Raw genomic sequence first — 23,456 nt, 5'->3', positions numbered from 1 at the left:
ACTGTCTCAAGGATACAAGATAAATTAGCAGACATGGAAAATCCATTATTCTGTCATCTCCTGATCTAAATGAGCTACTGGCCAGCCAAACTGGCTTGCATGGAACGCTCTTTGAGTGTACATTAAACATTTGATTTGCTAAAGTTTTTGTTAAATTTAACACTGTGTGCAACATTCCAAAGGAATGTTTCTTTCTGTAGATGCTAAAAACTGTATTGCAAAAATGCATTTTAAAGATAAGGTATGTTGTTATGCTTATAGATGGCCTTTTGTATAAATAGTTCCATTAAATTATCTCCTTATTTAATTAAGATACTTCAGTGAGGTTATAACTATTACATTACAAATGACAGACATACTTTCACACTCTCCTGTCTTACTCTTAAAAGCCTTTGGTTTGGGAAAGGAAATAAAAAGGGATTTTCTGTTTGTTTTTTAACACTCCTTAAGCTGGTCATTTTCTGTGATAGGCTATGTGATACTCTGTTACCCTGTATTTTTTGGCTGCTCGACAGATGACTCTGATCCATTTCTGAGTTAAAGAGGTTGTTAGGAATTTATTTCCTCTGCGGCAGCAAAACATGCAACATTAGCCAGTAGACAACTCCCGTAGGCTAAACTGAGATAACTAAACACTTTTGGAACCAATTTGCAACAGTAGGCATGCTTTAGCTTTGCTAAGTTAAAGCATTTACAACTCATAAATCTGTGTCAAATTACATTAGTCAGTGTTTGATTATTAAAATTGATATCAAAATCACAAGAGATTTAATCCTTGACCTTCTCTGTCTCATTGTTTTGGTTTTGCTTACATTTGCTGTATGGTGGAGTTTGAGCTAGTAACTTCTAACGCTGCAGGCAAATGCACAGACAAAGACTCAAGAAAAAACCCAAAGAGCACAGTATGAATATAAATACACAATATTCATATTTATTAAAGGCGGAACCTTTAAGCCAGTAATATGTAAAAGTGGTTTACTAGACAACTTTGAAAATGTTCTTCCCTTTATTAGTCAAAATCTGATTTAGTTTTAATGTAACACATGTTCCAGATGTGTTGGCACTTAATTAATCTTTTATAGTCAAGAAAAGTCTGAAAATATAACACCCTCACTTCTTGAACTTGTTTTTTCTTGCTAAAGTTGTAGGCCTATGTCAAAGTATATTTTGCAATTAGATAAGTAAAGCTGTATCACTGTGGAACCTCAGTTGCATATTGTGCAAAATTTACAGGGCAGACCATGTTATTATTTGTAGCTCTGCAGGTTATTTTCTTAATAGTATCAGATCTATCAAATTGCATGTGTTTTTCATTGAATTTAAGTTTGTCTAGTCTGCAAAATAATAATTTGGACAGCCTTGAAAAACAGTGAATTATGGCCATACACACACATGGCAGAGGCACCACATGTCTGCAGCAATCAATCATTTAACATGCTCCCCCTTCTCTTTATAGTTTTTGCCAGCTACAATTGGGACTTAACGGACCTTGTGGGACAGGACTAGGCAACAGTATCCTCAACCATAAATTACTGCAGATAAAGACTTGGCTTTCACTCTTTGAAGGCTGACATGCCGTGCGCTTTGTGAGCTGCACCCCTCAGCCCTGACATTTGGCCTTTGCCTTTTGGAATGAAGTCTGCTTTAAGTGCAGTTTCCATTTTGGGGTGTGATGTTGCACATTTGTAGCGACTATTGATTTTGCATACTTAAGTGAGTACTGTAAAATACTTGCATTTTCAGTGATGTTTTTATGTACTCAATTGTTGTGTGTGTTCTGAGATTTTCATTATCATCGGTGGGATAAAAAGCAAATAGTTGTCCGTCTGTCTGCTCAGTCCATCTGTCACCTTGCAGGGTGCTCCCCTTGCTGCTTTGTCCCCAAAAATTCCGTTGGTAGCGCAAATAGGTTTTCTTCAGATGCTGAGACAGTTTAGTGACTTATTTCAAGTTGGGTTAGCGGCTGTTGTTTTTAGTATCTCTTTTCTCTCTGACAAAATTATGGTATGTCAGCCTAAGGTGAATCTAAAGTAGATATGCACTGCAAACCTGTACTTATCTCGACATTATCTGGAGGACATATATTTTAAAATACAAATGTCTGAATCAATTTGCTGGGACAATTTTTTAGTTTACCTTCTGAGCTGATCATCAGCTCTCCAAAGAATTTACTGTATGTGAGTGGGCATGTTGTCTATTTGATTAGCGCTGCTTTGGTGTGCTGTGTTTTAAAAAAAAAACAACAAAAAAATGCTACCGCTCAATTCTGCAGCATACTTCTCTGTCAAGTCGTACCTCTTGTATACTTTACCCAGACACCATCCCTTGTCTAAACTATACCATTAGGAGAGAATGCATGAGGTGCGGGGCAAGACAGTTCAAATGTGAATGGAGCGTACACTTAGCGTTAGGTTTTAGCTTGTGTAGATTAAATCAAGCTGGTGAACATTTAATTTATGCATTGCTTAAAACTTAGGTTAATGTTCTGTGTCCAGTATAGCCATGTCAGTGACCCCAACAAAAAACACACAAATGGCAATTACTTCACAAATAAAAATTTTATTGTTTAGCTGGAGATTTGTCTTTACCTGACAGTAAGCTTATATAACACAGATGCTAATGGAGGATAAAGGGAAGGGCGTGTGTCATCCCTGACCTACAGTGCATCAAGTTTTCAGACTTTCCACTTTTTGTTAATGTGACAGCCATATTCCAAAATTTCTAAAAACAATACTCTGTAATGACAACTTGAAATTTGTCTGAAATCTTTGAAAATGTGTTTTTAAGTAAAAGAAAAAAATCTCAATCCAATCTGATGGAGCTTGAGAGGTACTGCAAAGAATGGGAGAAACTGGCCTAAAATAGGTGTGCTAAGCTTGAAGCAGCATACTCAAAAAGACGTGAGGCTGTAAGTAGTATTACAGGTGCTTCAACAAAGTAATAAGCAAAGGCTGTGAATACTTATGTACATGTGATAGTTATTTATTTTTGTATTTATTAAGAAATCTTAGACAATTGAAAATAAACTTATTTCACGTTGTCATTATGGGGTGTTGTTTGTACAATTTATGCGAAAAATAATGCATTTAATCCACTTTGAAATAAGGCTGTAACCTAACAAAATGTGATAAAAGTATTAAATACTAATAAATACTTTCTGGATGCACGCTATTTCTCTAAAATGACAATGCTGTTACCTTTGCGTTTGCAGCATGGGCTGATCTGTAATTTTGTCGATGCTACTCATGACTCGTTTTCTGCCTGTATTTAGAAAATGTTTCTCTTTGTGACTATTGCTATGTTTGTTGATTCACTTATATCTGTATGTAAAATAGAAAAAAGTAAGAATGAAGCAGAATTTTTTTTTTTTGTCTTGTTGAAAAAAACTGCTTCTTTGTTTAAATATGTGTAAAGGGAATAAAGCTGTTTAATTGTTTTAAGCAGACTGGAAATGCGATTTTATATAATCTTTAACTCAGCATGTTTGTGAGAGAGATTTAATATATTAAGTTAGGTTTTAATTCAGGATCAGGAATCAGGAAATCTCATTTTGATCAAGATCTGTTTTATAAAAGAACCAAAAACAAAATACAAAAATATTGTCAAGGAAAATAACAATACTCTTTATTCCCCCAAACAATTAATAGGTCCAGTCAGTTATCAGTTGCGTCAGTGAACAACTTCAGCCACCACAACACTCCCCTTTGTCTTTGGACCCCAAAACTCCCCAAAAGACCTACAACAGAGAAAGATGCACAAACAGAAAATAGCTGTTTTTGTTGGTAGAATGTAGTAGATTTACATTTTTAACCGTCAGATTGACAACAATTTAAAATAAACACACTTATGAAGACCATAAAGCTTCTCAACCTCACACATACACACACCACTGTTTCCTACACATAGATCATACATGGGCAGGCCACCCAAGTAAAGCATATTAACGACTGGGTGACTATATCTGCAGTGTTTTCCAAGCCTCCATGAGAATAATAGATGTTCTGCACGCATGTGCAAAAATATTAATTTTTAAAAATTTCTCAAGCAAATGTTTTGGTCGGTGACTTCCATGTAAAAGTTAAGTAAAATTAATTACTTTACAATTTAAACATTTGGAACAAACAATCTTAAGAAAATGCATCAAATGCATAAAATCCACATCTTCTTTTCCTTTCGGCTGTTCTCTTCTGGGGGTCGAATCATGTGCCTCCATCTAACCCTGTCCCCTGCATCCTCGTCTATCACACCACCTAACTTCATCCTTGATGCAGACCCACCTCCACCTTGAACTCCTCCATCACACCTACAGCACACCTTACCACGGTCTTTCAGCTATCATACTTGTCCACTCGGACATACCTCTCTCTGCACCCTGTCATACGCTTTTCTAAATCTACGAAGACACAATGCAACTCCCTATGACCCTCTCTGTACTTCTCCATCAGAACCCTCAAAGCAAATACTGCATCTGTTGTACCCCTTAGCCTAACTTCTACTCTTTCCCACAGCTTCATTTTGTGGCTCATCAGTAGTTGCCACAGCCCTGCACATCACCCTTGTTCTTAAAAATCGGCACCAGTACACTTCTTCATTCCATGGGCATCTTGTCACTCTCCAAGATCTTGTTAAACAAACAAGTCAGATACTACTGCCATCTTTCCTAGAGACTTCTATTACTCCACAGGACTACCTTTCCACTCTTCATTTTCATGCCCTCCTCACTTCACGCTTACTAATCTTTGCTACTTCCTGCTCCACACCAGTCACCTCTTCTTCTACTCTTCGTTCCCTTTCATTTTCCCCATTCATCAACTCTTCAAAGTCTCCTTCCATTTTCCTGTCACACCCTTGGCACCTGTCTAATACTTTTCCATCCTTATGTTTCATCACCCTAACCTGCTGCCCATCCTTCTCCATCTCTATTTCTCTGTCTTGCCAACCTGTACTATTCCATCTCTTTCTTACTGTCCTACCCACCATACAAGTCATCACATGTTCTTTCTTTTGAGATTGCCACCTCTACCTTCACCTTACACTGCATCAACCTGTACTCCTGTCTACTCTCTTCACTTTCCACTTTTCTCTTTCCCAATGACACACCCAGTACCCCCCCTACCAGTGTCAACTATAACATAAACTGTAGTGGTCCAGTCATCTGGAAGCCCTCAAAAGACACAGTTTTCCTTTTCCAACTTCTGCCAGTTTGTCCTCTGCTCTGCCTTAGTCCTCTTAATCTTCCTCACCACCAGAGTCATTTTACACACCACCATCCTGTGTTGTCTGGCTACACTCTCCTCTACTTTGCAGTCATTGATCTCTTTCAGATTACGTTGACACAAGATGTAGTTCACCTGAGTGCTTCTATCTCCGCTCTTATGTTACCCTATGTTCCTGCCTCTTCTGTAAGAAAATGTTCACTATAACCATTCCATCCTCTTTGCAAAGTCTACCACCTACTGTCCTTCTGCGTTCCTGTCCTAAAGACCAAATCTGCCCATCACATTCTCATCACCTCTGTTCCCTTCACCTAAATGTCCATTAAAATCTGTAGCAATCACCACTCTGTCACCTCTGGGGATGCTCTGCATCACTTCTTCTAACTCACTCCAGAATTTCTCCTTCTCTTCCAACTTACATCCCACCTGTGTTGGGTATAACCACTAACATTGAACACCTCACCTTCAATTTCTAGCCTCAGACTGATCACTCTATCTGATATTCTTTTCACCCTCAGAACATTTCCTACAAACCTCTATTAGTATAATTCCTCCTCTATTTCTCATCCCATCCACACCATATCCCCATAGATCCATCTTCCTTCTCTGCATTATGTCAACCAACTCGCTAGTCTTCCTTGTCATAGTCCCAACATTCAAACTCCCTCGTGTCAGTCCTGCACTCTTGGCTTTCCTTTTGTCTCTCTGCCTACATACACACCTTCCTCCTCTCATTCTTCGACCAACAGAAGCTCAATTTCCCCCAGCACCCTGTACGTCAACAGCGCCAGTGGCAGTCATTGTTAACCCGGACCATGACTGATTAGGTATGAACGTCAGATTCAGCATGTAGATCAGGATTCACACATTTGATTTGGCATATGATTTGCTTCGGATGCCCTTTCTGACACAACCCTCTGTATTCATCCAGACTAGGAGCTGGCACAAGAAGACACTTTTTTGCATTAAATACATAAACTCTTCTCTTTTTTTTCCTTTTTTTTTGTCGGCTTTTCCTGTGAATTCAGGGTCGCCACAGTGGATCATTGTCAGGACATTGATTTGGCACAATTTTTACGTCGGATGCCCTTCCTGACACAACCCTCCCCAATTTCTACCGGGCTTGGACCGGCACCGCACATCTGGGGATGGGAATAGGCTGTTAGGGGTTTGGTTGTCCTGCCCAGGGACACTTCGACACATAGCCAGGACCAGGGATTGAACTAATGACCCTGTGGTCCATGGACTGAGCTACAGCCACCCCTAAATACATAAACTCCTTATAAATGTATGAAATAAAACTATATGAAACTCTTCAGTTGGCGCAAACTGATATCAGTGCAGCTGATCCACAACAGTCTAAATTTCAAACATTCTCGTGGGAAGTTATTTAGACATCTTCAAGGCACTTTGTGTTAGTTTGTTGTAGCTCAGGCAAACTTTATTTTTAAAATGAGGAGGCATCGCCCTGTTAACGTTCTCTAATTTCATTCATTCACATTGCTGCATGTTTCTGTCTGCAGCCTCACAGTTAGAGAAAGCTGATTATAAACCTGGTCACGCGCATACATGGCAGTGAAATATGTGTTCTCTCACAGAACTCTACCTGGGGAAAGCAGGTTTACCTAATCCCATACCCTGATTTTGGAAAACAGCTTTTCTATTTACATGACGCTTAAAAAAAATCTGATTTCCAAAATACCAACTGTAACCTGGTTACTTAAGCCAATGTAAATGCACTCATTGGGTTCATCAGTGTGTATAGTTTTTTGCTGTACTGCTGCCACCATTGTAATTCTCCCACATGAGGCCCATTGATTGACATTCTCACACACATATATGCTAGCTCTCATTTCTAAATTATTTGTCACATATTGAAAGTGTAGTATAATTTTGTAAATTAGTAAAAAAAAATTAAACTTTTGGATTTATTGATGTCAACTTAAGCTACCATGGGTAGTCTGCTACAACTATAGGCTATAGTTGTATTGAGGTTTGCTTCTGTTCCCTGGTTCACCTGCATCTTGCGTTTAACCAATAGCAATTTGTATATCAGATGCTAACAACCAGGACCCCATTATGCATTAGAAGAAATCTAACATTAGCTCAATCTTTACAACATAGATTGGCTTTGTGATTATTGCTTAGTTATGATATGTCATAACGATAGTGATTACTGACACATCATAACATGCTGAAAGTAAGACAGAGACCAATAAAGTCTGGGTGAAAAGTAGATCCTTGCTTACAAAAACCTCAGTGTACATATGAAAGCCCTAAAATTGTTTTTTTTTTTGCATTCTCTGGTCACTCTCATTCATGTTTGTGTGTTTGTTTTTCTTACTACAGCTAAAGCGAATAACATTAACACAGGTAACCAAAAACTTGACTTGTACTGTTGTACATCTCCCCCTTTCTGTGTGTACTATGTGTACATAGTTTAACATTTGCTGGCCCTCAGGAGCCCCTTACTGGCTTAGGGCAACAAGCAGTTGCCTGCCCTGCTTGCCGGCATGGAGAGCCTCTGAGCAGGGCAGCATCAAATGAAAAATAAAATGACCTGGTCTCTCGTTCAGCCGAAATGAAATTGTGGACACAATTGACAATGTGGACAGCTCTACAGACAAATATGATTTTAACCAATTTGTAGTTGGGCAACACATAAATCTATGTTTGGGAAACATTGCAGATCTTAATTTATTTTTCAATTGCCCTATTTAGTAACTGCAGAATGCGTTCCACTTGCCTGAACATGAAATTTACTTGCCCTGGGCAAGTGTTAATGTCGATCCCTTGGTTGGGGTTGAATGACATTTTGTCCAGGTTGGTTTCAGTATCAGATTATGTATGGACTTAAAGCTGCAATGTACAGTTTAAGGCAGCACTGGCATCAGTCTTATCTTCTCTTCTCCCACCTCCCTCCGCTGTGCTCTGCTACCATCTTCTATGCTCCTCCACACTCTGCACATCTCTTCAGTCATTCATTGTTATAAAAATACAATAAATCAGAATACTGCAAATAAAGCAGAAATAGTAAATTGCCTGACTGGATAGACGGACCAGCCTTGTCTAAAAATTCAGATGGAAATAACTGTACTGCTGCCAGTGTTTTTCAGTTGGTCTGACTTGATGGCAAACATTAAACAGCAACGTTACGGATTTTCAACTTGCTTTCTGTAGCTTTAGTTTAGGTTGTGAATGCACATCAATGCTTTTAAACATCCCTCTGATTTCCCTTTTTAAAGATATTTCTGTCAAAAAAGATTTTTGCCTTCGGCTTGCACGTTGTTTTTTTTTTTTTCCTTTTTTTTTTTCTTTCCTTTTTTGTCCAGGCCACACCTGGTGTGTTGGGACCCGCTTGCCTTCTGTCTCCCAACTCAATGCTCTACCACTAAGCCAACCTAGGAGTTCAGATTATAACATCGGGGAGCTCTGGAATAACAGGTTGACCAACTCCATAGTGAGGCCTACAAGATGTCACAATCTTAAGGTTCCTTCAAGTGATGTTGTCTGGAGGTGTTTTTATGCTAGAAGTAGAGATATATTTTAATGTAATGGTTAATTTAGAGGGAACTTTAACGACATTCATTTACATGTACTACTCAAACTAGAACCAAAAAAAGCAAGTTCAATATCAGTGAAGGCTTTAATTCTGGTTCCCATCCCCTAGCAGTTGCTCTCCTGACTGCATGTGGCATCACTAAACATTGCTTTGCTTTTTTGGGCCCTGGGCTGAGAAGCCTGGGGGCAAGGTTGTTAAGAGTGTATATGTGTATCCCCATTGATAAATAAATGCAGGGCCTGGGCCTTAGAACACTTTCTTTGAGTGAATGCTTCTGCTCTGAGTCCATACATGCAGCTGGTTTTTAGAGAGTATCAGTGGGTGAGAAAAAGACTGATGGTACCTTCAGTGTCAAACTTCCTCCACATGGAGAACCTGCATGCCAGGAACAGACAGCGGAGTAGTATAGTAGATTTGGAAGGCTGTGTTTACTTAGGGGACTGCAATGGCCAAGTGCCCCTCATTAAAGGCAAGATCCTGACTGAATCCCAATGAAGTTATTTAGCAGCAGCAGATGGAAGGGCAACTGCCTCACTCTCTCCACTGTTCTTTCCTTATATTCTGTAGCACCAAGAGCAAGAATGTGTTTATCGTGCAAAGATCAGTGATAAACTTGCCCTAATTAATATATAGATCCAATAAGATTATATTTTTCAGCTCTCACTACCTATACCTGCTAAAATGCTATGTTAAGACATGTTGCTACTGGCACCTAGAATGCATGTTAAAATAGGGATGTGGCAATAATTTGACTTATTTAGGTGTATTGACATATTTTCAGGGGACATAGGATGAGTTGGTACGTTTATCAATATACAGTGTTGGCATTTGATATCATTATACATGTTAGATGACTTGCCTCACTGGCAAACATGGATGCCAAAAAACAGAAAATGTATGCTTATTAAAAAGTAAAATAAATGAGGATTTGCATATGTATTTTATTAACACCCAAAATAAAGTAATAATATATAATCTCTACTTTTTAGAATTATTTCAAAATGTTAAATTTGCGGCAACTGTGGTTAAGCTGGTAAAAAGGGTCATCCACTAATTTCAGGGTCATAAAAAAGTATCAGGCATTACTCCTGTGACTAAGGAATTTTAGGTTCAAATCAATTAATAAATTTGTCTTCAGATGTGAGCTCTCGAAGTAGTTAGGCACCAAAACATTTATGGAAGACAGAAGTAATAATAATAATAATAAATAATATTAAATAAGATTAGAATATCATCAGTAGATCAACGTGCTCAGGTGTGGCTTACAAGTAAACATTTAGTACACTTTGTAGTAAATGTAGACATTTTTGCGTATGGACATTCAGCTTGAGAATATTGATAGTTTTGTCTATATCACCTGACAGATACTTGTATTGCTTTTATTTCAATATTAGAATATATTGGGCTACATAGGAACTGCATTGAAGACTAGAAAAAGCATTTTCAAAGAGAGAATGCACTGTGAATGCTTCAGTGCTGAAAGGATTTTTCCAAGTTGGAAAAAACTGAACTTGAAAAAAGTATCAGTGTGTACTGTCTATGTTGTTGTGTGTGTCTGTCCACTGTTCATCACAAACTCATTTTACCATTTAAATGTAACTAATTTGAAAAAGTTACAAAAAGGCTTTTATTTTGAAAGTTTGATTCTCCACTTTGTATCATTTGGGAGAAAATCTGTCAGGTTAAGTGTTTGGACACAGGGCTGAGGCGGATCACATGACCTGATTCGCTTGTCTGTTACTGTGGCAACAACAGCTTTAAATCTGCTGAGTCACTCACATTTGCTGAAGACAGGTTAGAAACTCCTCAGACTTTGCTTCGTGAGGGCCTTGATTCCAGGGACAGGAGAGAGTGAAAGAGAGAGTCATCATGGCCACCAATGCATTTATGTAACTTTTTAGGCTAATCCAATGTTGGACTTCTCTATAATCTAACTTAATTAATCTTATTTTACTCTTTTCTTGCTTCTCTTGTAGATCTGGGGTCACTGTCATGGGATGATTTGGAAAATGACCTTCCAGATGAATTGATCCCTAACGGAGGGGATTTGAGCATGATGGGTGGGATGCCTTCAAACGGTGGGACAGCACCTGGAGCTGGTGGGCCAGTTGGCACCCCAACTGGCCTTGGAAGTGGTGGTGCTCCTGTTGTCCCAGATGCAGCTGCCAAGCACAAGCAACTCTCAGAGCTCCTTCGAGCTAATAACACCACCAGTATCACAGGCACAGGGCTGAACTCAGCAAGCCCTCAACCAGGTGGTATGGGGCCTCAGCTCGGCACACAACTGGGGAAGAGCCCACTTGGCCAGGGGTCTCCGAACAACCACCTATCCCCCCAGGTACAAAAAGCAGGAACACCAACAGCAGTAGCAGCGCAGAATAACAACAATAATACTGCAACAATGGGGTTGAACATAACAGGCTTCAGCCAAGCCATGATTAATAATAGTCAAGGTCATGCTGGACTCCAGGCCCTGGGTGGGCAACCCCAGCCTGGGCAAGTGATGAATGGTGGTCTTGGACCTGGAACTGGGAGAGGGCGGGGAGCAGGAGCATCAGGCATGCCATATCAGGGATCTGCAATGCAGGGAGCCACATCAGGATCAGGAGGCGCAGGGAGTGCATTGGCAGAGACACTCACCCAGGGTGGGCAGCAGATGGGAGCTCATGCTTCCCTCAGTGCTGCCCAGCAAGCAGGCAACATGAACAAGGTTGGTCACAATGCAATTACATCAAGTGCAAATTATTCGGAAAGCTCTTATGATTACGAAGAATAACTTACTTAAGTTATGCTGATATACCTGTAATCCACCAGGAATGTGCCCTTGCATCTTCGTGATTGTTGGATTCAGTGCCTTATTCGATGTTGCCACATTGCATTACAGAAAATGTTTAATTACATCAAGTGTCTGAACATGCTGGTAGGAGATTTATGGATTTGGCGAGAGAAAACGTGAAGATAGTTGGCATGACAAGAGGATGCAGAGGATAGGGTTAGATTGAGGCAGATGATTTGCTGTATTGACCCATGAAAAGGAACAGCCGAAAGGAGGGGAAGAAGTCGGAACATGCTGGTCCTACTACATAGGGCTGAGCGATATGACCAAAAATTCATATTCCAATATAGTTGGTTTTTATATCCTGATAATGAAATACACTATTCACAAAAACTTAGGGATGTTGGAACTTAATTTGACCTTCTCTAAACTTTTGAATGCACATACCCAATTGTTGTCAATCAATGTCTTTGTTCTGGTATACCCACAACTGTTAGCTGTTTTGTTTCAATAAATTGTTTGAGATGAAGAAATTATTATTGCAGGCTTCTACTTAAATGCCCCACCTTTAATATCACTAGCAAGAACATTTCATAAATTTCACCCGAAAGTCACATATTCTTAAAACTTGAATAGTGTATATCACAGTAATGCTTTTTTCCTTATATTCAGAAAATGTTTAGCCATGTATTGCCAAAAAGAATATGAACCAACTAAATAAACAAGAGCATCACATGAAATGATAGATGGTTTTGCTCTCATTACACAATATATGTCAGCTTAAAAACATCTGCTACACACTCTTCTTCCCTTTAAAAAAAAAAGTGAGAGGTGTAGTTTTTTCATTCAACTTAACAATTATGGGGATTTATTCTGCATTTTAAAATGCATGAGCATGATAGTTTTTAGAACCCTATTATATTTATTTTAAAAATTGCTGATTTGATTAAGTGTCATGGGGGTTCGGCATTATATTCCTGATCTCGGGATCTATTTCAGAGCTGACTTTTATATAAACACACTAATAACAGTGATGGAACCATACACTTTTCTCTCAATAGGATTGGATATAAAACAGTATATGACAGTTTAATGACTGACAAAATGTTTACCTTTTTTGGGGACTAGTTTAAACAACAACTGGAGCATAAGTGAAACATAAAAGCTTAAAATAGGTTAAAGGAATGTAGTCTATATTAGAAATAGAAAACAAAATTTTGACTGTGACAGTTAGTACTTGTACAGTAACTTAGCTTTTCATCTGCCGGTCCCATTATTATCACAATGGGGTCAGCACCAACAGGGTGGCCTTGTGTCCTTTAAAATGTTTTAAATTCACGTTAATTAAAGGCCGAGAAAATATTTGATTGTCTTAAGTTCTCATTAGATTAGTCTTAACATGATTTTGGTCTTGTGACCACAGATATTTCAGCTCGTACATGTAGAGCAGAAAGCACGAAATGAGACCACCAGCAAATTGTAAAACTTTGTAACATTTTTATCAAGATAGTGAACATAAGTCAGTGTTTTCCCTAAAATAGTACAGGCATAGCGTGCCGTCATTCCAACGAGACCACCATGCCATCCCTACATGACAGGCAAACTTTTTTTTAATCTATTCACGCCCGATCTGTGTCTCTTAAGCTTTCATGGGTAGGTATTAAGGCATCATATTTCACTGCCTTACCTACATCCACCCCATTCCCTTTTTTACATGAAGAATGAGAACCAGCTGCTGCAAAGAAATAGATGCTTCTGTCTTATTTGTCCGTTTCTAGCCTTAAAGGAATTATAATTGCCTCTCCTTCCAAGCTCGGTGGGAGCGAGAGCAGCAGTAGACTGACGTACTGAATGAAAGAAGAGAGCGAGTGGCATTAGTGAACACAACACCGTAAATCAGAACTCAAGCGTTTTCTGATTTTTACTCAGCAGTTACACATCCACACAACCCTGCAGGAAGGAATTGGTATAAATACAACCTAAGTGCACATTTCTCTTGTCTGCTTCTTCATGGCATCTTCTCTCTGCCGGTGTGTGTGTGTGTGTGTGTGTGTGTGTGTATGTGTATGGGGCCCATGGTCAGACATGCACAGACTTAAGCTGTGTGCATGTAATGTTTACAATGCCAAGCAGAGACATTCGGTCTAGCAAAAGGAGTTTGTCCTGTTAAACCACACATAGCCAAAAGTAAATTACATTGATCGGGTGTTTGAGTTTAAATCTGATGTTTCAGATTAAATTGTAAGTTTGATTGCCTCGTAAATTTAAAACAAATTAAAAGTTTTATAATTTTTTTTCTAATTCAGTTTTTTACAAAGCAGTATATTTAATAGCACCGTTAAACAACAGCTTTAATAATTGATATATTCTTGATTGGTAGGACTATTTCGTCCTCATAAGATGCCAGGAACAGCTTTGCCTTGATCCAATTTAATGGTCAGATGGTTGCAGGTTCAGAAAATTAAACAAAACCTCCCTTTTCCTATCTTCTACAAGTATATATTCAAATGCGGCATCTCTTTGTCTTTGTTCTGAGACAGTCTGGTGCCAAGTAGCAGTTTGACCATTACTGTCACTGGTGATTGCAGTGCCCCTTTACAATGAGAAGTGCAATTGAAATGTGGGGAACTAGTGACATAAGGAGACTACATACATTAAAAAATAACCAAACAATACATTTTTTACCTTTTTTGTATGTCAATACATCAGATAGTTTCCTATCTTAAAATACGGACAACATTTAACTACCAAAATTACAAATACAGCCAGGTTAGAGTCACTAATTAACCTAACTGCTTTGGATTCTAACCAGTTTCATTTTCAGTTTGTTTTGTTGGCTCTGTCATAAAGCTAGCCAACGTAGCCTGTAAGTTTCACATACTTCTACACAAGCTGTTGCTCACAACAGAAATTCTGTTTACATGTGTAAGGTACCACGTAACATAATGGTAAACATCTTTGTCTGAGATGCAATGTGTGTACAGGAGAAATATAAGCGATAAAATTGGTGATAGTCTTTACAGTGAGTCAATAAATTGGGCATTCATAGTAATGATATTCAAAACTTTATTCTACTGTGAATGCATTCACAGTAATAATATCCTAATCATTATTGTTATTATTATTATTATTATTATTATTATTATTATTACTTCCATCTTCCGTACGTTTTTGGTGCCTAACTACTTCAGCATAGTTTCAGCTTAAGAAACTGCTCAGAATGTTCAGCTTGTAAAGGACATTTATGTGTTTATACAGCTTTTAAAATATCTTTTACACTTAAGATTTTTATACTTTTACACATTTAAAAATTATTTCCTAGATGGACATTATCGCTAATGTCTCATAATTGAGTTTTTTTATGGCTAAGTGGTTTTGAATTTGCCTAGCCAGTGTATGAGGAAGCAAAGTTTCTTTTCAGTTATTTCAGCAAAAGCAAAACTTTCTACTGTTTTCAGCTTATATTGGATACTACGACCTACTAAGATATCAACTTTAACATTTTTTAAAATGGTCAGTTTAGCAATTCTACTTTTCTTCTTGTGCTTTGCACCCAGCTATTACATTTCTACAGTTTCAATTCTGCTTATTCTGCTTTTCTTTTCACGTTTTTACATTTTTATAGCAAATGTTTAAGCTATTTTGGCAAAAGCAAAACGTTCAGCTATTTTTAAATACTTAAGCTTGAGTTCCGCTTTCACCAAAAGCAAACATTTTAGCTTTCACCAAATACAATTCGGCGTTATTCAGCTTTGCTTGGAAATTTTTTTTTTGCGCTGAAACATTCACAGTGCATTTTCTTTTTGGAAATGCTCTTTATAGTTATTATTCTGACTAGGGGTGGAGTGGGGTGTTTGGCGTAATCAACATGATCGATTACATAAATACAGCTACTAACGTAACGTGCGTTGATGCTTGTGCTCAGTGAGTTTGCTGCACCATATACGCAGTGAAATGCAAGTCCTATTTACAGAGTCCCTGCAAACTGTACATCTCTGAAACCGTTACTTCATTGTCAACGTTGTTACGTCCCCACAGGGAATGCACACAATTAGTTGGCTGTAACAGCCACAAATTTTTCAACCAAGTTGGTTTAGATTTGTTTACAGGCTCACTGAGTGTCCAATCCCTGTTGTAGATGTTTAGATGTGTGCTTGTTTGGTCCAGAATGCTGTCCGGTTTCATGGTCATCGCAGTGTTTACTTTTCATATGCAGCCAAAACAACTAGGGAAACAAAGAACAGTATGCATTTTTAACAATGACTGAACAGTAAAGAGTGATGGTTTTAAGGCTTTTTCTCTCTGATAACATGGGTTTTTAGACTTGACGCTTGGTACTATTTTATTTTTTGGATTGGTATGGAGAGAATAGTGTAAAGCACTTAATGCTTCAATAACTGTGCCCCTGTAAGCATCATAAAAGGTAAGCTTTACCGTCTCGCTGAGCATGAACTCTTGAACATTTTGAGAAACTGATGTTGCTGTGGTCCTTAAATCTTACATTTACATCAATGGAATCATGACGTTTTATGCTTTCTAACAAGGTGTCATTTGTTGAGTTTTATTTAAGATAGACTGGTGCAGTTGTGAAAAACTTTGTCTTTGTCCCACAGGCGACCCAGTGCAAAATAATGGGGGGAAAATAATCTAAAGATTAATCAAAAAATAATCAATAGATTAATTAACAATAAATAAAGGTTAGGTGCAGCCCTAATTCTGACTTCTTCTGTGTGTTTTTGGCACCTGCTTGGCATACTTTTAGCTAAAAACGTTTTTCGAACTTCAAAAGGTTCAGCTTATTATATTAATGCTCGTCTATGGTCTTTTATACTGTAAGATTTACGATTACATCATCAGTGGCATCAAATAATTGCCTTTGAAGTGCAATGTTATTGAAGACATCGTTAACGTCACATTTAACAAACATCACATTTTGTGATTATTGCCTTTTGAAGTTCGATTTGTGGAGTGTGTCAGTGAGCTGGGGGACTGAACGGGAAGGGGGAAGCAAATTGGTTGCGCACTGGTGTATGTGCGCAGCTGTGTGCTCTGCCTGCTCAACTTTATTGAAAAGATGCCAGTGTCTGGTCTCTCAACAGCGTTTTTTTTTTTTTTCTTGGGGGCTGTTGGAGAAGTGTCAACAGCCTGAGGGGATACAGTCTTGAACTGGCATGGCAGAGTCTGGTCTGGTCTCTGCAGTTTCATGTATGAGAAAGAAACCTCAAGCTCATCAGTGTGTAGCATGTAGCAAGCATGGCAAAACAGGGGTTTGGGTTTTGTTTATACATCGCTTCTTAACTTACAGAGTCATGGTTCTTGATGTTGTGCAGCGTAGAAAATCTTACTACTGAAAATATATGCTGTGTTACAGATATACATGCAGATGGCAGTTGATTAGGTACATTTAAATAAACAGATCAATAAACAAATCCATATAATGAATATTAAAAAAGGTTTAGAAACTACTATTGTTATCATAAGTTACAGATTCAGAACTCTCAGAAAGTTTAAGAAACTGAACATCAGAAAAGTCTAGAGCATTTGTTGCAGGGCTGAAAAGCCAGGCGAGACTAGGTATTATTTTTAGCAAGGTATACCTAATGAACTCCCTAGTGGGCCGATAGCAAAAATACATGAATTTATGAAACATGCCGTTGACACATCGCAAGTTGGGCTAGAAAGTAGCGGTACACAAAGAGTGACACTGTTCAGTAGTTGGAACAATTTTGGGACAGTAAAGCAATTACCTTACAGTGCACAGATTTAGTTGTTAAAGGTTAACTTGAGCATGAAAATATAAATAATTGTGTTCTGAAATTACCAGATATGAATTCTTCAAGACACCACTGAGATTAGTGAGTAAGAAAATTAACTTGTGGAGCGACTTCTTCTCTCTGACTCTGAGTGAGGGCGGAGCTAAGCAAAATGTCCGTCTGCAGCAGAGAGGGAGCAGACAGCTCAGGTAAAGTCAAAGTTACTTCTTAACTCAACTAGACAACATGTGCTTGATCGGCTACCGGCGTAAAACACTGCAAGTTAACAAGCTATAAAAGGAAATCATGTAAACACTCGTTTAATTATCATAAACATGCAGAAAAGTGATAATTTCAGCTGTGCCCACAGTTTCCCATCCACCGTCATTTGTTCACAACAAGCTTGTTGGTTAATTGCTGACTGCTACGAACAAGTTAGCTTGCGTACACCTAAAGCTGGAAGTTATAAAAAGCTGAATGTGCTGCACTTAATGTAATAACTGTTCAGCCTAGTGAGCTGCATGCTCTGGTGGACACTGAGACAGTCACAGTCCCAAACCAGGCTGTAGCTGTCAGCAGACAGGAGGACAGGGATCAATATCTTTTATATTTTATAAACATGTTTATACAGTACAGTATTTAAACTAAGGTAGACTGAACTTTTTACTGAGGAAATGTAGATTTCACCATAATCCTTTAAGTTGAAAAGAACAAGCTCTTGCTTTAAATATAATGTGGAGAGACTTCATATTAGTCTTTAAAGCACAAATTACAGTTAAGATTGGCCTTTTGTGGGGAGGAATAAGGTGCAGCCCTAGAACTACCCACTTAAGCCTGTTTCATATATGAACTATGGACAGTGTTAGGAGAATTTAGCCTCAGGCACTGAGTGTATTTAGATGGACTTAAGAAACCAGGTTACAGTCTGCTTTCTTGGGAAAACTAATTTCTTAATGTCATGTAAATGGGAAAGCGGGTTTCTGAAATCGGGTAGGGGATTAAGGAAACCTGCACATTCACTTGACCAATCAGAAAAAAGCTTAATTTCACTTTGAATGAACTAAAACAGCATTATCCTATTTTTTTTTCCTGGCAAACTCCTTTTTTGTATGTGTGTGTACATGCAGTAAATATACCATGATATCATAGATATGCAAATTTAGTGACTTATAGCAGGTTGGCATGACAGTTGGATTGCCAAGTTGTTTTTATTTAACTATTAAAGTGGACAACTGAAAAAAGAGCCAAAATAGGACAGCAATTATTTGGTGGCCCAACCCTTCTTGCTGCCATGTTGGTTATGATTTAACTGTGCTGCCTCTGGTGCATCCACTGATTACAAACTCCACTAAAAACTAGCTGTAGAGAGACAAAAGGTTGGAAAAGTTTCTTTATATAAGAGCTAGAAATCCTTCCCATCAATAGCCGATTTCACACTGAGCTGTGTGGTTGCCATAGTCTTAAGTGTGAGTTTTTGGAGCGATCCAGGTGTTTTAGCACAGCAATAATTGTGCGTTCATTGGCAGAGGAGCCTTGTATTGACAAATTGGAAATTTAGGTGGCACCTTTGTTTGTCTGGTGTTTTTTTTTTTATTTTTATTTTTTTTTTAAATATTGTTACATTAGTGGTGTTTTTGACCAGAAATTGTATATTAATGCACTGTAACATCTGGATGTTAAAGTAATTAAACTCTGCATTTGCTCTGTTGTAAGAGCTTGTTTTATGGAAAGGGTTTGGCTAATAGCACTAGACTAAGTAGTAGTACATTGTGAAAAGACTGGGGAGAGTGAGTTTCAATCCTTTTAGGTAAAACTTTAAGCAAATCAAATCACTCGTTTAAAGTTGAGTCTTCTCTCAAGCTTAAGAATTCAGAACTCCAGGGTGAGGCATTATATTAACTTTTGTGTTATCTGTCTTTCCAGATGGGCCTGGGTAGCAATGGGGGACCATTTGGGGCTCAGCCCTATGGTCAGACTGCCGCAGGGCCAGGGCAGCAGCTAAACCCTCAGCAGCAGCTACAGAACAAGGCTACCCTCAGCAACAGCCTGTCACCCTTTGCCAGCGAGCTCAAAGGGGCAGCTGTCACTAGTGTGCCAAACATGGTTAGTTGTTACAGGCATATGCTTTGTGGTTATCTTTATGTTTTGGCCAAATGCTTTTCGCTGAAACTAATAACTTCAAATGATAATGGCAAATGCTGAACAAAACCTTTTCAGTAACTCTCATGTCCCATCTGAGATAAAATTATTTAAAAATGTCTAAAACATCGTGGAAATGGTGAGCTGGAGATTGGGGTATTGGTTTAATTGTACACTGTCCTACTTACGACTTATTTTATCTAGCATTTAAAAAGACTTATGAATATGAAAGTATTCTTTTCTATACTCACATTGTATGTTTTCTGCATTAGTCAAATTAAGCAGTGTATAAAAGAGAGTCCAAATTCTTACAAGGTAAAATAAATTGTAAAATATTACAGATATAATACATTAAATCATATTATAATCGTAATTGTTTGGAAACTACATATGGAGACTGATCTTAATGGTCTCATGTATTTGTATTTTGACAGTATTATTTTAACCTATTGCAACTTTGACACATTTTTCTTTATCACCATCTTACAACTTCAGCAGCAGCCCCAACAACAGGCAGCGATGATCCCCCTGGCTGGTGGCGGAGGTGTGGCAGTGCCTTCTGCAGGCCCCACAGCTGACCCAGAGAAGCGCAAGCTGATCCAGCAGCAGCTGGTTCTGCTGCTTCATGCTCATAAGTGCCAGCGACGGGAGCAGGCCAATGGGGAGGTGAGGCCCTGTGCCTTGCCTCATTGCCGCACCATGAAGAACGTCCTCAACCACATGACCCACTGCCAGGCCGGAAAGTCCTGTCAGGGTAAGTTGGAGCATTTGAAACCATTTTTTTCCAGAAAAACTGTCACGAAACTAGGAAATCACAAAAACATCAGTAAAATCCTGCAGGGACTGAAATATCAAATACAAGTATAGACTACTTGCCTTTCTCTCCTGAGTCATACCAGGTATATCTGCCTAATCCAGAGTAAGCACTGGGGGATTTCCCTCCATTCATGACATACACCTCCTCCCGGTTTGCTGGCTTGCCTAATGGCTTGGCCTGCTGCTGACACTAAGATCGTCCTCTTAAATTCCCATGTCATCTCTTCCTGTCTTCTCTGGATCCTTCTTCCCCTCTTCTGCCCGTTTAGCCCCAACTTTGATGTGATGTAAAATTCCCTTCAAGCTGCCCTCATTTAAATTCGGATCCTTGATGATGCTATTTTTGTGGACCTGAATACTTGAGTTAAATGTAATGCCATACATACTCAGAAGCTGAGGTGTGTTACACCTGAAGGAGTCTGTCTCTGCCCCCTGCATGCCAATTCATTTCCTTTTTTTTGTGGAGCTATGCTTCTAGCCGAAACTAAAATAACCATGGAGAGAGATTTTATCCATTTACTCTTTTTTATTTTAAAGATTTTAGTTAAATGAGGTGTTTGTTGCTAAGCTCATTTTTTGAGTGACTGCTTTAGACCTAAATTTGAGGCCTTTGCTTTATTGCTGCATACAGATCACTAAAAGCTACCAACATGATTGGGACAGCTTTATCTGAGTCTCTGGTAATAGTGCTGCCATTCTTAAAATGATGATAAAATGTAATCGTGTTTATTTACGCATAGCCTTTGAAAGTTGATGCCATAGACATAGTAAATGTATGTGGACCTACCAGGCACTTGGCAAGGTTAATTTATCAGGTTTGTGGATTTATTTATTAGTTTTTTCAGTCATATTAACTGCAAGCACATTAGCCTCGTCACAGATAAAATTAAATGCCTCAGTCTTACCAGTTAACAGAAAATATGATTTAAGTTCTCCTTTCCACTGGACCAAACTAGCACCTTTCAATGTAGAAGTGTTTTAAAGACCTGACCATCTTTGAAAATGAGGCAGATTTCTTTCTAACAATAGGGGTCATGCACATCTCATTTGCTTTCTGTCCGTCAGTCTTTATTTAAGCATTTTGCAAATATTCTTTAACTTCTTTTACTAATAAGGGCTGCTGGACCTAATATTTAATCACAATAATCTTTATTGGCCAAGTATGCTACCACATACAAGGAAATTGTTTCTTTTATGGTATTTATTAAACCTAGTTTTTGGGAAGGTCAAAAAATAAATCGGAGTGCTAGGTTGGGCTGGCCAATTAACCAAAATGTTTTAAATCTAGTAAAAGAAATGAACTGTGTACAAATCAAATGTTAACTGCCTGCCTGCCATTGAGTGCATATACCTTTGTCTGGGATAAAAGTAAAGTCTAAATTCTTGAGCCTGAACTTCAAACTGAAAATGTAATTTATATTTAAGTGCACAAGGAAGACAAAGTAAATGTTGTGAATACAAAGATGTTGAATTGGTGATATGGTTACATTTTTGCTTTGGTAAACACAAAACAAAACAAATCTATATGCAAAAATTGCAGGAAAATTGCCATTTTTTTTATCTGCCATTGGTGTTATAAAAGCTATGATGATACTGATTTGCCCATACATTGTGCTGACTGTTTGGTGGTGAAGAAGATTTTTAACCCTGTTGCTCATCCCCCCCCCCCCCCCCGCAGTGCCTCATTGTGCATCGTCCAGACAGATCATCTCCCACTGGAAAAATTGCACACGGCACGACTGTCCCGTTTGCCTTCCTCTGAAAAACGCCAGCGACAAGCGCACCCAGCAGCGTAAGTATGAATAGCAGGCACCGACCCAGTCGCTTAATGTAACTACATATAATAAACAAAAAGCTAAAATGCCTCCACTGATGGTATAAAAATAGCCACCTTAACCTCTGGATTTGTTTTATGAATGTCTGTCATTCGAGGATGTTATGTTTGTGTACCAGGCTCTCATAATCCACATTGACCGTTTTAGTAAGAATTTAAATTTCCTATTTCTTAAATCTAACCATCCAGTGTTTGTATGTTATTTAGACTGGTTTGTGCTTTTCCATGAGGACTAAAAGATGAATAAGAGTGTGGACCTGCTGGGCTTGTAATCTAAAACACAGGGGGGTAGGAGTGTGATGGAGGGAGACAGTGAGGAAACAGAGAATGTCTGCTAGCTGAGTCCCACTGAGCCATTGGATGTTTACCTCTTACTCCTCAGTTTGAAACTCTGCTTCATACTAAAACTGCTTTCGTTTCTGTTGTTTGTCACGCTCTCCTAATGTCATGGCTTCACAGCCTGTTTTTATATGTTCTGTTTTTTTTATACTACTCTCAGGGCTTAAATTTCTCCAGCATGAGGCCTGGGCTGTGTGCGCACACACTAAACCTAACTTAAGCTGTTGTGCAGCAAGAATATGTATATACTATGTGTATACTATATACACTATCGAAAAGCCCTATTTTTTCTATTAATGAATTACATCTACTTTATATTTCCAGTGATTACAGGCCAACGACATTTTTATCCTCTTAACAAAATAGATTATTTGAATTTGTTAAGGCTATATTGTCTGATTCTTGTTCACTTGTATTTCTACTTATGTTGTAACCTCACATCGCAAAAGTAATAACCAACAACAGTATTTACACTGTAAGACATTTCACAGTGAAAAACTTTAAGAGGACCGTAAATAAGATCAGGTTGATAGGATTGTGATCTCGCTTATAATGGGAGAATACCAATTTCTAACATCTTTACAAATCTGTGTAAAGGTGTTCGTGTTTATGTTAGCATTCTTTTTTGTTCTCACGTTATTTAATGAACTTTAAAAACAGTGGATGGTTACATGTAATTCTGCTAATAGGAGGAGAAACCTGTCATACATCTTTTCTTTCAGCTCTTGGTATTTCTCGTGTTCCTTTTTCCTGATGTTGCTATCGATTGCGATTGCTACATCTACCACTACAGCCTTGTTCTTTTGTTTGTCTACAATTACTATGTCGGGTTGGTTGCCCATTACCAGTTTGTCAGTCTGATTCTTAGCTCTGTCATTCTCAACCACCTTTGAAAGTGTGTCCCATTTTGACTTTGGTACTTCCATATTGTACTGGGCACAGATATTTCGGTACACTATGCCAGCCACTTGGTTATGGCGTTCCATGTATGCCCTGCCTGCTAGCATCTTGCACTTAGCTA

At 38.5% G+C, this 23,456-nt stretch overlaps 1 protein-coding gene across 6 annotated transcripts in view; it reads left to right on the top strand.

The window, feature by feature from the left end:
* crebbpa (CREB binding protein a) overlaps positions 1-23,456 on the top strand; it is a 51,564-nt gene that overhangs the window by 1,804 nt on the left and 26,304 nt on the right. For 3 of the 6 annotated variants that reach the window (XM_067497766.1, XM_067497765.1, XM_067497770.1), the window contains exons 2-5: positions 10,755-11,488; positions 19,231-19,410; positions 19,942-20,200; positions 21,941-22,054. In XM_067497766.1, the coding sequence (XP_067353867.1) occupies positions 10,755-11,488; positions 19,231-19,410; positions 19,942-20,200; positions 21,941-22,054 (1,287 nt within the window). The remainder of the gene's footprint in view (positions 1-10,754; positions 11,489-19,230; positions 19,411-19,941; positions 20,201-21,940; positions 22,055-23,456) is intronic. The other 3 variants (XM_067497767.1, XM_067497769.1, XM_067497768.1) reach the window with 3 other exon arrangements.

This window comes from Channa argus, chromosome 3 (assembly GCF_033026475.1).
Source record: "Channa argus isolate prfri chromosome 3, Channa argus male v1.0, whole genome shotgun sequence".
NCBI lineage: Eukaryota > Metazoa > Chordata > Actinopteri > Anabantiformes > Channidae > Channa > Channa argus.
The sequence above is the reverse complement of the archived record's forward strand: the minus strand, read 5'-3'. Positions and strand labels throughout refer to the sequence as shown.